General features: G+C 50.1%; 5 protein-coding genes across 5 annotated transcripts; 1 reads left to right on the forward strand and 4 right to left on the reverse strand.

The window, feature by feature from the left end:
- Positions 1 to 563: 563 nt before the first annotated feature.
- Positions 564 to 2,909, reverse strand: UREG_05251 (uncharacterized protein; the record flags this gene model as incomplete). Its single annotated transcript, XM_002584516.1, has 2 exons — positions 564 to 651; positions 799 to 2,909. 2 exons carry the CDS (start codon positions 2,907 to 2,909, stop codon positions 564 to 566), a joined length of 2,199 nt encoding a protein of 732 aa, XP_002584562.1.
- A 575-nt stretch (positions 2,910 to 3,484) lies between these two features.
- On the reverse strand, positions 3,485 to 4,884 carry UREG_05252 (uncharacterized protein; the record flags this gene model as incomplete). The annotated part of the gene is made up of 4 exons (XM_002584517.1): positions 3,485 to 4,099; positions 4,141 to 4,233; positions 4,289 to 4,731; positions 4,797 to 4,884. 4 exons carry the CDS (start codon positions 4,882 to 4,884, stop codon positions 3,485 to 3,487), a joined length of 1,239 nt encoding a protein of 412 aa, XP_002584563.1.
- A 772-nt stretch (positions 4,885 to 5,656) lies between these two features.
- UREG_05253 (uncharacterized protein) lies at positions 5,657 to 6,097 on the reverse strand (the record flags this gene model as incomplete). Its single annotated transcript, XM_002584518.1, has 1 exon — positions 5,657 to 6,097. The coding sequence occupies one exon, from the start codon at positions 6,095 to 6,097 to the stop codon at positions 5,657 to 5,659; it is 441 nt and encodes a 146-aa protein (XP_002584564.1).
- A 766-nt stretch (positions 6,098 to 6,863) lies between these two features.
- UREG_05254 (serine/threonine-protein phosphatase PP-X isozyme 1) lies at positions 6,864 to 8,282 on the forward strand (the record flags this gene model as incomplete). The annotated part of the gene is made up of 2 exons (XM_002584519.1): positions 6,864 to 6,880; positions 6,953 to 8,282. The coding sequence occupies 2 exons, from the start codon at positions 6,864 to 6,866 to the stop codon at positions 8,280 to 8,282; spliced, it is 1,347 nt and encodes a 448-aa protein (XP_002584565.1).
- Positions 8,283 to 8,955: 673 nt separating this feature from the next.
- Positions 8,956 to 14,056, reverse strand: UREG_05255 (nitrogen assimilation transcription factor nirA; the record flags this gene model as incomplete). Its single annotated transcript, XM_002584520.1, has 15 exons — positions 8,956 to 8,996; positions 9,052 to 10,034; positions 10,130 to 10,498; positions 10,735 to 11,515; positions 11,579 to 11,605; positions 11,742 to 11,767; positions 12,168 to 12,309; positions 12,415 to 12,539; positions 12,799 to 13,095; positions 13,123 to 13,179; positions 13,208 to 13,231; positions 13,386 to 13,470; positions 13,534 to 13,679; positions 13,740 to 13,901; positions 14,004 to 14,056. 15 exons carry the CDS (start codon positions 14,054 to 14,056, stop codon positions 8,956 to 8,958), a joined length of 3,318 nt encoding a protein of 1,105 aa, XP_002584566.1.
- Between the last annotated feature and the right edge of the window lie 4,310 nt (positions 14,057 to 18,366).

Genomic DNA, 18,366 nt, shown 5'->3' on the forward strand with positions numbered 1-18,366 from the left:
AACGAGGGCCCGCTGCAGATGGTGGGGATGGGTTTCTTGCAAACAACCCCAATCCCGAACTTCGGCCAGGTTAGACTTTGGGACCTGGACTTCGACACGAAGGGATCTTGCGGCCGTAAATCAGGTCTGCTGTGAGACAAGTACGGGCTGCTCATGGAGGATGCGCTTTTCAACGCTCTTGCAGGGGGAAGGATCCTCGCACTCCAGTCTCGTTTGTATCACCTGCGTCCCGATCAGCCGTTCTCCTAATAACTAGATCCAAGAGGAGACCATATTTGATATCGTTGAGAACCATGGAACACCGAGTTTCGCCCTGATTTTTTATTCCTACGAAAATAATACGGTTGGCTCGCCATGTGAATTACAATCCAATTCCTTGAAAACGGCTCTGATAACGACCAGAAAATATGACTACAATCTATAGCTCGACTTCCCTACATCCAGCCAAAGGAAGGGAATTCCTACTGTCGCAAGGCCTCCAAAAACGAACTCTGCTGGATTAACTTGCCTGGAGAGTTTACACAGCCAGAAGTTACCAGCGGAGAGACTCCAAAGCAAGATATCTACCATCCAATAGGAATGGCGGCATGCTTGCCAATGGTCATGACCTGAGAGCGGAAACTCCTAACACCGCCTGCGATGTTTACGTGTCTGGTAAGAAAGTAGGCAAGCAGGGTTAATCTCTATTTATATATCTGAATGAAGAGATATTCACAAGAGAAAACTGTATGGGTAGATTATTCACTCCGCTTTTGAATTTTTGGAAGACAGCCCCAGGAGACCATCATCACCGCATACAACGCAATACAGATAGGATGCAGTACTACCGTGCCGAGCTTTTGCGCCAGGAGACCTGTAAAAAACGGGGCCACTGCACCGCCGCTACTGCCCATGGCACTGATAAAGCCAAGGCTCGAAAGTTGGATTCCGCGTGGAAGCAGCGTGCTGAAAACCGCCGCGGCGCACGGATAGACCGGGCCTAACAGAAGACCAACAATGGCGAGTGCAATCGCATCACCTATGACATTTGGGACCAACCAGACCACCAACTGGAAAGCGGCCGACCCGATAATAAGGCCAACCACAGACGTCTTCCTTCCCAGCTTTTGAGCCGGATGGGATAGTAAGAATCGGCCAACGGTAATACCAGCCCAAAAGCCAGTGCTGACATATCCGACTTTGGCAATATCCGCTCCACGGTAGGAAACAAGGAAGGACACAGCCCATCCAGAGATGGAAACTTCAGCACCTTGGTAAGCAAATATGAATAAAGCACCCAGAAGTGTAACTCTATTCTTTATTGCTTCTTTGAGCAAACGGCCTCTACTGAGTTGGGCGCTCTGTGCTGGTCTTTCGGAAGATGTTCGCTGGTCCCCAGCTGCCGATTGGTCTTCCACGTATTCTCGGAAAGACCATGCTGAGAATGCGATATTGGCCAGCCCTACAGCCAATGGGATGATATAAAACATGCTCCAGCGAATACCACTTGCTGTGATTGCAGTTGCAGCCAATGGTGAGACCGTGCCTCCAACACCGTAGCCGCCGTGAAGACCTCCAAGCGCAGCCGTATTGTTGACGAGATTTGCACAGAACACATTGTTAAGTGCAAGATTAACCGTGAGTCCAAATCCAATGAAAAAGAAACATGTCATGACTACCGGGAACGGAGGCTTTGCAATCATAACGGCGTGGGCAACAGCGACCATTGACAATGACAGAGCATAACTTCGAGCACGACCTAGACGAGCTTCAAGGAAGTCGGTGCACGGTGCAGCGAGGATAAACCCCAACGCGTTTGTGACGAACACGAGGGAAACAACGGCGTAGCCGATATCATATTCTTTCTCCATATACGGGATTAAGGCTCCAGGGGCACTATCGTTTAGGCCGTTTCCAAAATTCATCAAGCAGCAGCTAAGCAAGCGCCATTTATTTCCGCGCGGGCGAGATACGCTTTGAAGCGCATCCGTAGCCTGGTCTTCGGCAAGCTCCATCCTTTCCGGGGCGCCACTAGCATTGCTCCTAGTTTGGCGTTGTACGGGCTGGTTGTAATTCTCTGGGAGGTTAAGTTGCTGCAGAATCACTTGTGGGCCAACGTCTAGTCGTCCAGGCTGGTTGTAATTCTCTGAGAGGTTAAGTTGCTCCAGAATCAACTGTGGGACAACCTCTGGTCTATTGCTCCTGATTTGGCGTTGTACAGGCTGCTTGTAATTCTCTGGGAGGTTAAGTTGCTGTAAAATCCCTTGTGGGCCAACATCTAATCCTAATCGTCGAATGTCCTGAAGATTTACTGGCGCAATGTCATTGCTAGCATTGTCAAATGCGTAGTCAAAGTCACCTGGTATCACATTAACAGTGCGACGGTGGCCTGCTCCTTCCGCGTTAAGTCGAAGAAGAATGGATACATTTAACCGGTGGACGAACGCGTCCCAGTCGCTAAACTTATTCAATGCTCGTCTAGCCCTTTGAGCTGTCCATAAGCTTTTGATATGTCTCCAGAGGCCTTCAATCCTTTCAGTGCCCCAGTTACTAATGAGACGATCCTTGATGCAGGAAATGTCTGAGCGCCGTTTCAACGCCCGTTCCATAACCGTTTTAGACTCTTGAAAATCGCTGGCAAACTGGACTTGACCCACTTGCTCCCATGCGCTTGACGATTTGACATAGTCATAAAATTCAGTAATGATGTCTTCAAGTAACTGGTTGGCTGACATCAATCCTTGCATTAATTGCATTTGCAACCCATAACGCTGCTGGATTGGATGATTTTCAATAAAGCGGATTGCTTCTTGAAGGCTCCTGAACTGTTGGGTGCCAATCTTAGTAGCGGTCATACTAGGAATGACTTCAACACTATCAATATGTGTCCGGGGCGCTATTGGAACGAGAGCTGGCCTCCAAGGGTCCATTTTGAGTACGATCCTGTGGAATGCGAAAGGATAACAACTCAACTGGCATAAAACAGTCGCGTTTCGGCAGATGTTAGCGAGGCATGTTTGGATTATGTAATCAGCGATGTTGGTCTTGGCCTTGGCATTGATCCTCAGTCCACAAAACGCCATTTGGAGAACAAGCTGTTCGTTGACCCTTCCACCGGCTTTCGCTCATCGGGTTGAAAAATGGCGCCCCCGAGGAGAAAGTTGTTAGCGACAGTTGAAGAAACCCTCACCCCGCCGTCCGTTTTGCCGGAAGGTCATCGAATCGCAAGAGTCGTTCGTGCAACTGGAAACAATGTGTACTCCGTGGAGCTTCCGTCAAAAGAGACGTTGTTAGTGGAGTTACCCGCACGGTTCCGCTCGACGATCTGGATGAAACGGGGATCTTTTGTTGTCGTTGACACCAATGCCCTCGACGAGAGGGATAACAAGCTTTCCGGGCAGATAATGAATATCGTGAGAGACGAAAAAGCATGGCGCAAGGCGATTTTTTGGTTCGTGAGCCTGTGTAGTGCCCTGACTTTTCATGTTGTTAACGCTTCGTAGGCCTAAAGAGTTCGTGAGACAGCCTGTGCCGGACAGCGATGACGAAGACTCCAACGTTGGGAAAATGCCGCCATTGGACGACTCAGATGAGGAATGATAGCGGATAATGGAATCAGGAGTAATTTATACGATTGCATAATCAAGCCTTTATGCATGAACTTCCACACTCGATTGCTCTTGCGAAGCACAAAGAACGTCCGTTGTTTTATCGTCGCTAGAGAGCAGAGGCTAGGACTTGTTGCGCAAGGACTAGTACAACCGTCATTGAGCTCCAGAAAGTGCTTGGATACACGTTCCAGGCGTATTCTTGGATTAAACATATAGCGAAAATGCGCAATGGCCCGACGTTTGATTGCCAGAGCAGCAACGGTGTCGCCCATGCGAGGTACGAAAAGAACTGGTAGTGCAAGCTTCTTGCACAGAGGAGACCTACAACCAGTGAGGTCAACATTGTTTTGCTGACGAACCCGCTTTTCAAATGATAGCGTGTGGTTTTCCCCTGCAAAATGTCTTGAACCAGCTTTGTCGGACTCTTTCCGGACGGAGAGAGCCAGGAGAATTTGAGTAAGAGAAATAGAAGAGATAGGTGCACTGTCAATAAAGACATTGAGAAGGCCCTAGAAAGAAATATTTCCTCGCCAATGAACCGCCAATTGACTGTCCATTTGAAGAGAAACTGCCTCGTAAATTCAAATGCCCTCGAGAAATATCCAACTGGATTTCTTTGGAGGAAGGGAACAGCGATGAGAAGCTATAGATGTGTTAGTTTTATGTCACCAGAGAGTAGCTTTGAAATGCACACGTACTTGTAGAAGCAAGGACAGCATTCCCAGGCCAACTGCGTTGGGAAATCCCACAGACAGTGTTAAGATTACCGCAAGCGCAGGAGCAACGAGGAGAAGCGTCATTTTCACGCTTACACCCGCGGACCAAAACAAAACAGCCGTGCGCCATCGGCGTTTCTGAAGCATGTATATCGTTGCCCAAAGGAACAGTGTAGCAACTCCATCGTTGAACATCCTCAGCATGAAAATGCTATGTAGCCGCTTCGACACGACAAGAAGAGGATATAGGTACGGCGGAGCACCGGATTGCCGGTAAGTTGCCATGACGAGAGCTAATGTAACGAGGTACAGTCCAGCGAATATGAGTTGCGCAAGGGCGATGTTTCGTCCTTCGTCCGTGGCGGAGTGGAGGAAGGAGAAGATGTAGACATGTCCGGCAGGGTAGACAAGGGGTCCCGTCGAGCCTTTGAGAAGAGTATAGTCTCGTTCACCGGAAAGAAAAGCAGAGATATGTTGCATATATGTAGACCAGTCGATTTCGGTGTCTGTTCTCCGACATTGTCATGAGTAATGCCATTTGCAGGTTCAGGCGTGTGGGGATAAGGGGTAGCATACATGGTATTTTCCAGACAATAAGGCGGCATAGAATGCTTTCAGCTATGAGAAGCAAAGGGCAAATCCATATCGAATGCCTTGGATTGGTGCAGAGGTCAATAAGCAGCCTGGACAGCTCCATCGCAACGGTTAGGAAGCTGTTGACTCTTCCGCGCAATACCTCGGTCAGTTTCAGTACATATAGCACTCTGAGCGGGATGCCATTGTGGTAAATCTCTCCGACTTTGTCCTCTGTGGTGGGTGACTGTCAAAAGCTGATCAAATTGTGAAGACGTGTGGTTTTTTCGAAGTGTTGAAGACAGACACTGGAAGGTTTGTCCCTGACAAGGGCCACCAATGGCGGAGCAACAATCCGCGAGTGCGATTTTGGATATTTAAGTCTATAAATTTCGAGTTGCTTGTAAGTACATGGGATATATCATCCATAGGTGGAGATGAGCTACAGTTTTCGTCTGAGATACGCAATTCCCAATTCCCAAGCCTGTCAACCCACGAGGGCAATTTCATTGCCCTCCTGCGCTCTCTTTCAAACTGGATCTCAACAGCAAAACATTCATATGGCGATCGATAATTCCGCAAGTTTCGCCATGCTCGCGGCCTCGGATTAAACCATGCTCAACGGTCATCCAGGCGCGAAACCGACTTGAACAGGCGAGAGGGATGCTTCCAAACAAAAGGTCGACCCAACGCCTCTTCTAGCCCCTTTTCCAAGATTTGATCATATTGTACATAGCATAACCCATGAGTATTGACGCCCTTCGCGCCAACGCATGGTCATTGTTCATTTTCTCGCCTGGGAGAACCCACTCCCACCAAGTCGCGATTATTGCCGCTGTCCTTTGGCACATCAAAACCTAGCATCTGTCCGACGATTCCTTTGGGTTTCGGAACCGGGCATTCTCTGCCCACCTTTCTCAGTCTTTTCGCTTCCTCGTCCATGTGTCGAAACTCGGCTGCGGCATCGTCCAATTGGCGGCTAGGTTCGAAAGGAGATTCCTTGGACGAGGCATCTACTTCCTCTGTTTGTTTCCTCCTGCGTCTTCGTATTCTTTGCTGGCCATCGGGCCCTGTTATCATGTCGGAGTCTGCCAGAGTGCGTCGAGGGGCGGGACAGGGGAAGAGGTGGGGCAGGCCGACTATCAGGAACGAGGCAAGGAGCGTGGCTGTGAAAAGGGACGTGGTCGAGCGCGACCGGGGATGGAGATGGGGAGGCATCGTGTGAGAAATTTACAGGTGTGCGCTTTCGGGTTCCTCATAACGCACAGCAACCAGAGCAAGTTTGCGGAGTCCTGAAAGATGCGGGTTAATTGGGCTGCAGACAGCACATTAACAAATCTGGAGCAAAGCCCACTTACACAAATAGTTCATAATGTCTGCACACACCCCTAGTCTCAAACAGCGACGGTTGTTGAATCTCTTGACCTTTCATCGGAGACCAACTCGGGCTTCAATCATTTCAGTCCCGAAAGTCCCATCAACTCAATTGGCCAATCGGAACACTCGCATTGTGTAGATCACGTGATCCAGATTTTCTGGCACGTCATTGCAGTGAAAATCGCGGAAACAAGGGCAGTTTGAGAGGGAAGACGAGGCGATTGTATAGAAAGTGAGGGACCGTTGAAAAAATCAGAATATTCTACTCCGGTCAGGCTGGCTACGATGGCCGTGGAGAAAGCGGTCCAGCTCTGGCCTGCCATCTAATCTTATCTCATCAATCACATCAAGATAGGGGCTTGGCGCCTCAGTTCTCGTTGAGTCGCTATCACAACGAGCTCAGGCCCATCGTGCCATCTCATTCCTAGCTCTCCGGAACCAGTGTGGCTATATTTGACTCTCGTCTTAGCTACTTCCCGTTGCTACAAAAATGAAAGAGTGCGAGCCTCTGCACAGATAGCGTCGAAATCTCAACTCACTTGTGCCAAGGCATCGCAGGCGCGCCACAGAAACCGAGTTATCTTGAGAGTCAACAGCCTTGAACAAGATGAGTGATTTAGACAGGTGAGTGACAAATCGCCCTATCTGGGTTGTCGCTTTTAAGTCAAATATTGACAGGGCGGCTTCGCGTTCCAGAGCTATCGCGCAACTGCGCCAATGCCGCCCCATCCCCGAACCACAGGTTCGCGAGCTTTGCTACAAGGCGCGTGAATTACTCATTGAAGAGGGCAATGTGGTCACCGTTGACGCCCCGGTTACCATTTGCGGAGACATACACGGCCAATTTCATGACTTGATGGAGCTGTTCCGCGTTGGAGGAGACGTGCCCGATACCAACTACCTGTTCATGGGCGATTTTGTCGATCGCGGATTTTACTCACTCGAATCATTCCTTTTGCTATTATGCCTAAAAGTGCGATATCCAGATAGGATAACCTTGATACGAGGCAATCACGAATCAAGGCAGATCACGACAGTTTACGGGTTCTACGATGAATGTATTCGAAAATATGGCAATGCGAACGTTTGGCGTTATTGTTGTGAAGTATTTGATTATTTAGCTTTGGGCGCTTTGGTTTTGGGAGCGAGTTCTGAATTGGAGCCCACTGGAGGCTCAGCGTCGATGGTTCAAGATTCCATGGCCGCCTCACAGTCGATAACCGGATCCACGGCTGGAGAAGACGATATACTCGAGACAGAAGTATTAAACTCCAAAGGAGAAGTGACCTACGCGACATACCGCCGGAGGGACCGCGGGTCGCAAGAATTAGCGAATGACATTCGAGACGTTTCGCCGCCTAGAGACATATCCTCAGCACCAGCCACTACGCCGTCAAGATCGGGGCCAGCAGGAACCGGCGCGACTTCAGACAGCCTCGGGAGCCTGTCGAGCAATACGGGCGCCGTGCTTTGCGTTCACGGTGGACTCTCCCCGCTCGTCGACAGCGTCGACAAAATCCGGCTCATCGATCGAAAGCAAGAAGTCCCTCACGAGGGCGCCATGTGCGACCTACTCTGGTCCGACCCCGACGAGATTGAAGGCTGGGGTTTAAGCCCCAGGGGCGCAGGGTTCCTCTTCGGTGCCGACATCGTGAAACATTTCAGCCGCAAGAACGACCTCTCCCTGATCGCCCGTGCTCATCAGCTTGTCATGGAAGGCTTCAAAGAGATGTTCGACGGTGGAATCGTGACGGTCTGGTCAGCCCCGAACTACTGTTATCGATGCGGGAATGTCGCGGCGATACTGGAGCTGGGTGAGGACGCAAGCAACGGAGGCACAATCTCGAGAAGCAACGGTGACTATGGCCGGAGCCTCGGGGGCATGCGAGGTGCGCATGGAGAGAGGCGAAATATGGTTGGACCAGGCAGAAGATATCGTGTATTTGACGCTGCGCCCCAAGATACGAGAGGCATGCCGGCGAAGAAACCCGTTGCAGATTACTTCTTGGTGAGTCCGTTTCAATGATGTCCCCATTCCTTGGAAGTAGCATGCTAACCACGGCACACAATCAACAGTGATACCAGTACCTTGAGCCCTTGGTACTTGCATTTGTTTTCTTCGTTTCCCCCATTGCCCGTGGGTGTATGTGTCTGTAAACAGCGGGATCCAAGGGGGTTTGACTACTATAATACCAGAAACTAAAACCCAATAATTAAACTATATACAGACAAAACTATGTATATCCAAGTCAAGATCACAAGATAGCAAGTACTCGAATAATCAGGGAGAAAAAAAAGGCCGAATCGCGATAAAACCAACGAAAACCGGAAAAAGCCAATAAATAACAAACTCCTTGAGGTGGAGAGATCACCGTAAACCCATTTACCCTGGACAAACGAAGCCACCAGACGGGGAATATGCTGATATAAAGTCTACACACAACACCTCTAAGAACCAAGCGTCTCACGCCAAACATCGTCGTGAAAAAGAAAAACTAGGAGTATACCATAACTGCGAAAAGGGAGGTGCAGCAAACAAAATGGGCTAAAGCCAAAATGCAGTTCCAGGTCTCAACTAAAAAATGTGCGTTCATAAAATCGTACGTCGGAAACATTGGCAGCGGATATGCAATACTGTTAATAATACATTAGACTGGGTCCCTCTTCGGACGGCGGTCCTGTGTAGGGTTGTGTGATATTCATCGTTTCAGGCCTTGAACTAGGCGGATAATAGCCGCTGCTGTACACATGCGGAGTAATAGGTATTCCTATGTTGGTATTGATGGCTGTGTTACCTTGGCTAGGAATGATGTGAGCGGCTTCGCTAAAAACCGGTGTCTGCGTGCTTGTCGGTGGTAGTGTCCGATCAACGTCGATATCTCCGCAGGCTCCATCCGGACTACCCCAGTCCCAATTGTCTAGCCCAAGAGCCAAAGCATTCTGGTCTTTGAACCACCAATCTTGACTTTCTTCCACGAGGTTATCAATACCAGTAAAGGCAGGGATTTGAGGCGTTTGTAAGCTAGATGAAGCAATGTCTGTCATGGTTATAACTGGTGGGGAGTCGCCCCTCTCTATTTTTGGCCGAATTTCAGCGTCTGTAAACTGAGGAGGTGCCGGGGGTTCAGCTTGAAAAGGCGGACCACCTCGTAAGCTTTCTGCTGAGGAAGCATGATTGATTGTTGAGGGTTGAGTGTTAGGTCCAAACGACTGTGCGAGCTGTGGTATCGTCGGATTGACTAGATTTGAGATTTCTGATGGCTGAGCATTAGGCTCGCGAATATTTGGAGCCACATCGGGAGTCGATCCACGCGTCGAAGGAACGGATTGGGCCTCATGGCTTGCCAATTTTGTTGATTCATCCGATGTAGATGGCGAATGGACTTGATCCCAGGAAGCCCAAGAGCCAAATTTGGCGTGTGACCGCTCAAGAACGGCGGTGGCTTCAGCAGGTAGTGCGATATGCCACTTTTGGGCAGATATGTCTAGAATCCGGAGAGTTCTGCGGGCGCATAACCAGCTCTCCGCCATTTCTTCCAAATTTTTGAGACCATATACAATATCCCTTTTCGAAGCTTTGTCGGGGAGGTTAAGGAGGTGAATTGTACATGCAGAATGTACGATATACACAGCAACATTGCATATTTGGCGTAAATTGTAACTCCGCTTGTATATTCGAAGAAGTTTCGAAATCATAGAAGCACTCTGAGTGCACAATTTCCTCGGAGATACGTGCTGTGGCAATGGAGAAGTCTCTTTAGTGTATTTGAGGAACGGCCTGTATAAATGGATATAAAGCAGTTGAAAGAACATACTGGGAACGAGTCAGTGGAGAACGGAAACTTATGATTAGGGCGCATGATGACGACTTACTGCATTAGTAAAACCTGGGGTAATTGACCGTCCTTCGGTTCCATCTCTTTTGGAAGGTTTCTCCTCCATGCCTCCAACCTAGTATGCAGTTGACTTAATCTCCTCAACTCTTCTTGCTTCCCCATATGCCTATTCACAGGAATCGGATTATAGAAGCTTGACAACAAGTCGCTACTGATTTCACAGAGTCTGGATATTTGCAATGCGGCTGCCCTTATCCGAGCAGGCTGCACATGGTCCTGTGAGACACCAGAATCTGTGTAAGGCGACCATATCTCCGAATCTTCATCTGGGAAGATATCAGCTTTGGGGACGGTGATCTGAGGGCCGGATAATTGAGGCTGTCGACCCAAGTAGTTTGACCAACATCTGCAAGTCGGTTAGAAAAACGGCTCAATTCATGGCGCAATGGTTGTACGAACTTATCGAATAAATAACATCCCCAAAATGTGATCCGCCGTGCGTCTATATCTTCATCGCTCAACCGATTGGAACCAATGCCCGTAGCATCTACATTCAATCCCAAATCGTAGGCCATGCGGAAACTCATGCCACTATACACCCAACCCGAGCCCTCCCTGCCACAACCGGCCTCCCTGACTGACATTATCGCAAAGGCCTGTATGGTGCAAAGTCTAGCCCTTTCATGCTCATCGTTCTCTAAGATCAGCCTCTTTGCCTCGCGAAAGAAATGATCTCCAGCGGTAGCAGAGTCGTTGGGGTCCTCGCGTGCAGCAGGCCACGAACTGAAATGACAACCGAGGGCAAGCATGGCATTCACGAGTAACGAAGAACAGTATTCACCCGGTCGACCAAGGACGAAATCTCGGTAAAACAACTTCTTTGACAGAGTAGTAAAGTATGGATAATGCCAAGTGAAGTACATAGTGAGCAGGTGACGAACCAGTTCTTTGCTTGTGGTGACTGTAGTCCAGTATGTAACTGAGTCGCCAGGTTGCTCAGCGTCCGTCGAGTTAGGCAAATGGGAAATTGGATCGTCCGAATCCGAACCAGCAGGAAGGAAAACCAGGTTCGAAGTTCCGCCTACATACTTTACGGTACCATCAAGCCTGAGTTCGCTGATCCTCCCAACCAACTCCGACTCGAATTGTGGTACATTTTGCCCAGTGGTTCCGTCTTCATCTCGTGTAGAGAATTGTGTTGACTGCGCATCTTGTTTAGACTGACGCTTTAGGATAGAATCGGCCACTGCTTCCAGATCATCGCTGGATCGCATCTGGCGCACGAGGTCCATGACATCCTCTTCATTGTAATTGAGAATGGCTTCAACCAATGTTTGAAGAGTTGTATTTCGGTTTTTCAAATTGTCAATATCCTGCTTATACACCCCCTTACGACGATGATCCGAATTTGGATCATATATGCCTGCCACTTTAGATTAGCAGAAGAAAACCAGGGAAAAGCAAAAGACTTTGAAGAAAGACTTACACGGCGTATGATAAACAGAAGAGCACGCTGCACAACTAGGAGTGTTTCCGTCGCACTTTCAAGATCAATTCAGTCAGATTGTCCAAGGTTGACAGGATGCAAAAATAAAAAACATGCCTTGGATTTCCGCTTCCTGCACGCAATGCACGCAGTTGAAACACACCTCCTTTTAGCCGCAGGCGTCTTATCCTGATCTTTTAGTTTCGGTTTCAACTTCCCCGGCTGACGACCTCTTGGTTTGGCTGCCGTCGCCCGTTCCGTTTCGACCGCCGCCTCGCGTTCAGACATTATGCGTAGGGGTTTTTTATGCAATTTCGCTCGTCTAACACTTCGAGCTCATCGTCATTCACGAAGCTTTGCGCATCCGGGTTCGATCGCAAGCCACGGAAAGAGGGGGTCTTCGACCAGAGAACAAAAACGTTTCGACCAAGACTGCGGGCAATTGACCAGCGGCGAGACTTCGAGGACACGGGGTCAAGGAGGCGATATAGCAATGCCTTTCGACAGGTGAGCATCAAGCGCCAGTAGCAATTCGCGGAAAAGCACCAGCAGGAGCAAAAGAAGAACAGTCCGACGACTCACGACCTACCCGGACAGAATCGTCCCCAGCGACCAGGAGACTTGCAAAAGGGATGCGATGGGACGACGGTGAAGAAAATCGTCTGAGTATGGGATTGTGGCAGTCTCAGTGAGGTGCCAGCATATACCAGCAAGACCACTCTCAGAATGCCCTGTTCGTGGAGATGGTTTCCGGTCAGGGTTGAGTGCGCATCGCCGGCTCATCACGTCGATCAACTCGAGTCTGGGGGAAGATCGAACCCCACGAGGGCACTAACCGTTGTCGGCCGTGAAGCCATGCCGGGAACGGCCTAGTGCGGGCTTAGCTAAGCTGCAGAATCGCCCCTTGGCGGCTCCCAATATCAAACCTAGATTGATGAGGCAGCGGCTGTATGCGGAGTAACTATCAACAAGAAAGATTCATTCTAGAGCAAGGCAATCCCATTGTTTTATATACACAAAATCAGCATACCCACATGCCCACACGCCACATAACACCACCCCAAGACGCCAGCACGCAGAGGCCACCCGGTTCCAGAAAAAAACAGGAAGAAAGTAATGATAGGGATAACAATAACACCGATTATCCAAAAGGTTAAGGCTGGCCTTGGCTCGACCCTCCAACTAGCCAGTTATCTATCGGGCGAGAAGCTGCTGCGTACCGATTATCACCGTCGTAGAATTGCCGCCCTCCCAAGTCCATGGAATTTCTTTGTCGTTTTGGGGCTGGAGCATAGTACGGAGAGTAGTCTCGGTCTGGTTGGGGCTGGGCCTGGGGTTGAGGCTGACCCTGAGCCTGGGCGTAAGTATTCATCGCTGGTTGCGTCTGAACGTTCACCTGCACCGGTCGCTCGGGGTACGCCGAACTAGGTCTATCTGGGTAGCGTGGAAGGGGGGGAGGGAATTCTTCAGGTCGCGGCAGTTGTCGTTTTCTATGGTAGTAAGCCGAATTGCCCACTCTAAAAGATTCCGGGAAGAGTACTCACAGGAGTGTTCGAGCTTCTTTACGAATCCGTAACTTGACTCCCTGGTCTGCAAATGATCTTGAGAGGAACGTAGACTCAGTCATACCTGGGAACGTTTTGGGCGGCGAGGCTGTTGCTCTAGTCAGAGTTGATCCTGGAGGTTCAACATGAGAGTGGGCTCACCATGAAAGGCTTGGGTAAGGATCGATTTAATATAGACTACTTCGGTCCTTTACCAGAATTTAGCATCAGGAGATCAGTCTGTTGCCCTGAAGAAGACTTACTTCCGCATCTCAAAGAGATTGAATTTCAGCCTGAATTCCCCTTCGACTCTAATAGAAATGTCGCCAAAAACGAAAAAAGCTCCGTCTAGATTGTCATCATGTTAGCTCTTGCAAAAGCCACGTTACCATCGAAGTCTTTGTAACGAACCAGTATTATCCACATCTTTCAATCGATGTAAAGATGAGACGAGAGTCCCTGCGAGGGCAGTGGATGCTGGTACCGTAGCAGCTCGGTCCTCTGTTGGATGGTGCAACGCACAGCACATAAAGTAGTACGGGCTCTGCAAATAATTGCTAGAAAAAACGATTCAGCTTCACGCCCATCCAAGTTTCATAGGGCAAAGGGTTTCTTACTGTGCTGGATCGGATTCCTCACGCATTCGGAGTTGGATAATGGGTGGAGGGTCTACTGGCTTTCGATCTACTAGCGCCCATGAGCTTTGCACGCTGCCGGTGAATGGAGAAGCAACACAGACCTTTCTCCTTTCCTCCCGCAACACGGGCCCGGTCTGGATTCTGACGGATGGTAAGGTCATAATCAGAACTGAATCCGACGAGACAGTGTCAGCAAGGAGGCCCGGTTCAAGCACAAAGCGAGATAACAGGGGATAAACTCACCTCTGCAGACCGATGTGAGGCGGATGGTAATCCGGATATCCTGGAGCACTCATGAGTCCACAGTTGAGTGGAAAGCCAAGTACCAGGTCAAAACGGAGAGGCGCTTCCCTGGATATAAAAGCGGAAGAACACCCAGGGAATTGGCAGACGAGGTACGACCAGAGGTGATTCTCAGATTTGGTTGAAGGTCAGGTTGAACCGCGTTGGATATCAGATCAGACGCAAGACGAACGGTCCCTTTTGTTCTAAGGACGGACGGCAGTTGTAGAGAATCTATCTCACCAGCATGAGCGCGATGTCCCCTTCAATGAAGCGGAAAGCCCTGGAAGCTTAGAAGCCAGGAAGCACGGTGTCGTCAGAGAAAGAAAAAAACGGCGGCCTGCGTTTAAAGATAATGCCACTGGCAGCTGGCGGTCATCCAGTTATCAAGCTTAAGCTCGCACCGCTGTACGCAGGAAAGTTCTCCGGGAAGGGCTTCTTCCCTTCAAAAGATTGGGGCAAAGTGGAGTAAACTCGGCGTTGCAGCTGCTGGTGCACAGTGCTTCCTTCCGCCTGATCTCAACCACGGGCACCAGGGACGAAGGGGAGAGGATAGAGGATGGCAAAATCCAGGATCGAGCGTCAACGGCGATGCTTTTCGCGCACCAGCGGGCAGCCCTAGAACCAGATCTTGCGGAAATTTTCCTCAAATGATGTGCCCGACCCACGAAACAGGCCCTATTTGAGTTCGACGGTTGACGAGTGCCCAAACTCAAAAGCACACGGTTTGCGGTCTAGAAAGGTTTAGGGTGCCAGAGAACGACCGCGAGTGGCAGCTTGGGAGGGCCTTCCGGGAGGGATGGAGGTGGTTATCCTGGTAACTAACGTCAGATCTCTGGCCCTAGAGCGCATCGATAGTGCCGGGTATGCACGCAATCTGGCTGCATAAGCGCATCCGCGAGCTGGTCCAGGAGTGTAAAATGAAGGGGGAAGAAACCTTGATATGCTGTAAACCCTCCGTCCCCTGCTCCGGGGCTCGTGTCCCACGAATTGGGTTGCTGCGAGGTCGGGAAGGGGGATGCTGCTCACCGTCTGCTGCTGGTATTCGTAGCCCGACCAACCGACGTCTGTCTATCATTCCTCGACGGCAGCGAGAGAGGGTTCGTTCGGCTCAGGCTACCCTAGTCCTACAGATCGGAGGCGCGAGACGAGGGCGTCTCCGGGCAGCGAGGGGGTGTTTCTGGTACACTCGGAGTATCGCGTGAGAGGGAAAGCTAAGGTGGAAGGCTAATTCCAGGTGACGTCTTGCTTTTTAGGACTACAACACGCCCGGCCCGTCAACGCGGAGAGACGCTGCTCACCATCCAAGTAAAAGCTCAACTGCTCGCAACAGGCGAATGACCAGATCAAAAAGCAAATATTCAGAAACAACCGCAGCTCCGAGAAACGGCGTGTCCGTGCGGTCCAATGACCCTCGAGACCCGGCCTTCCGATTCCCCCTAAAGTTTCAGCTGCCAGAGAGAGAAACACGAGCGCAACAAAACTCCATGAACAGGCGCGAAACCGGCTGTGTAAACGAAGCTTTTGAAGAAAACAAAAACTATTGAATGGAGGCCTTGGGCATCAAACGCCTGCTATTTTGCCCCGTCGCGTTAGGAGAAGCGGCAGTCAGACAACAGCCACGGCCAGCCAGAGGCGGATCCCAAAACGAAAAACGGTCGCGGACAGAAAAGAAGGCGAAGGCAGCGAGCAACATGGGGTAGGAGGCTTTCTTGGGAGGGAATATGCAGATTTCGAGGAACATGAAGGGGTCTTCAGAGCAATGCAAAGAACGCTCGGGGATGTACAGCACCTACATATTCAATTACCTTGGCCAATTCGGGTCAAGATACTCACCCTCAGGTCCCGATATTAATAGCGCTCGCGACTGAAGGGGATCGAAGCAGAGATCGGCCGGATGCAGGAAATCACAGCTTATTGGATGGATCACATCACAAATGAACAGAAAATGTTGGCTGAGAGCCAGTGATATCAAAGGAAGTACGGAGTACTTTCTCTAGTCCTGAAAAATAAAATAATAATAAAAAGAGGGCACGGCCTCAGCTGGGGCGAAATAGCTGCTGGGCCGGAGTTCAAGCCGCTGAGATTCCTTTTTCGGCCAGGCTCATGGAGTCCTTTTGGCCTGGCGGGAAATAAGCCAACACGCAGGAGAGAACTGGCCTCGGGAGGGATACATCTGAGCACATATCGCTCGCGTTCCGTCCAAACGAGCACGATCAGGGCCGGGCCCGGAGTCGAGTAAAATAGCGTATCCCAGTATTCTTGCATTCTCCGTGACACGAACGAGATCAGCTCCAGCGCTGGCATCGAAAAGGGCGCTGCATTGCCTCTGGCTTGTTGTTCGATCGCAGCGGATCGTTCGGGATTGTCGACTTTTCATCAACAGCAACAACAAAGCCCTTGCATTCCACTCGGGGTTCAGAATATGCTTTGTGCGGCGCGTCCAGATCGTCCAATTCCTAAGCGCCTCTTCGACAGGGGTCGACGGGCTGTCTCTCTTTAGTGCCGCGGCCAAAAGAGTGTTAGCCAGATCTCAACTCTCTTCTCCACATTGACATCAATCGACGGCGTTCTGGTTCCAACTGGCAATGGACCAGGCCTCCCTCAAACTCGGTGCTGGGCCCCCTGCCGGATTCTCTTGTCAGGAAGCGATGCGGACCAGGGAGATGCGCCTCCAAATCGTTCTCTGCGGTGATGTTTCATGCGGCTCGCGTTTGACCTGACGCGACAAGGCCCATCGGAAACAGGACGTTTGAACAGGCAATGCAAAGCTATTTCCGAGGGCTGTTTCAAACCACCCACCCCCATACAATGTAATACGAGCAAACATCCTCTGCTTTGAGCAGACTGGGAGTTGGTTTGACCCTTTTCGCATCTCCGCTTTTGGTGCAGCAATCGCCCTTTTGCCTCTCGGTCTGTCCAGCACCCGGAGTATCACTGCGCCCCTACTCCGTCTGCCCGGGGTGTGAAGGAACCAGGACGCCGCCACGAGCCCGCGATTGCGAGCCCAACTTTAACGAGTGGTGGGAGGTTGATGCTCCTTGATGGTTAGAGCGACGTCTCTGCCACACGCCAAAACCCCTGCGGTGCAACTTGGATTTTTCGACCAACCTCCCGACAGGCAGTCCAACCCACCCTTCTAGGCTGGGAGCCCGGCGATTTGAAAACCGGGTACCTACAGACAGTTTCAAAGGAAAAAAAAGGGCTCGAACATGGCTGGTTGCGTCCTTGTTCAAAGCTTTTTAGATTGCCATCTACATCTCTTTGCGTCCTACGCCGTTTAGCAAGCAGCATTCATCGCAGCCGCCATGGGCTTTTGCAGCAAACGCCGAATATTAAATTACAGAGGACAGCGTAACTGCATACATGACTCCTGCATGATCAATGGAATGCAGATCCCGTCAAACAATTCTCTTACGGAGTCGTGACGGAGGACATTTCCATATCATTTCAGGAAAGAAAACATCAGCCTCGATTCCGGAAGAGAGAGATCGACATTGACCTGAATTTCGAGCACAAAACTCCCCGTAAGAGCGTATCAAGGCCGCCATACCACTGAGAAAGCATCGCTAGTTAACTATTCTCCGAGTGTGGGTGTGCAGACTTTACTCCGGACAGTTGCGCGCAGTCTCAGGTTTTGCGCACTCAAAACTTGGTATAACTATCTATACGATTCGTCCTTTTTGCTTTTCCATCTGAAACAAAATTTGCTGTTTAACATTATGACTGACCCCGAACACGGATGAATTGGACGAATTGCCCGATCATTGGGTCGCTCTCTGCTTCCATTCTCACCAATTTGACAGAGCAGAAAAGAAAAAATAAATAAAAAAACAAAGACGCCTTTTTTCACAAGGAACCAGCGACAAAAGACATCTGATTGTAAATGCAACCACAGCACCGAACCTCCCACTTCACCCATGGTTCTTGTCGACACGCTCTCTGCCTTCCATGGAACTGCTCCCGGTTGACAGGCCGCGAATATCTGCAGAACATTCGAGGACTTGGTTTGACAGACCATAAAGTTCAGTCAATTACGAAGATGCATAACTTTAGCGCAGATCCGGAATCATCCTGGTGGCGACATTTACTCTGCTGGCTGTTGGTGGAGATGACATCAATCATAACCTTCGCTGCTGTGGGCTCATAACACCCGCATTCTGCTATGCACGCTGTAAAAAATAAATATTAAAAGGATTGTTCCTTGAGGATAAAAGGACAAAACTAACTGGCAATGCAGCAAATAGGCCCTCCTGATCTCTCTGGATCAGGCCGTTTGGTTCCTAGAACTGCCAAGCTGCAACAAACAGCTGTCTGAGACTCC

Source organism: Uncinocarpus reesii, genomic scaffold (genome assembly GCF_000003515.1).
Source record: "Uncinocarpus reesii 1704 scaffold_3 genomic scaffold, whole genome shotgun sequence".
Classification (NCBI taxonomy): Eukaryota; Fungi; Ascomycota; class Eurotiomycetes; order Onygenales; family Onygenaceae; genus Uncinocarpus; species Uncinocarpus reesii.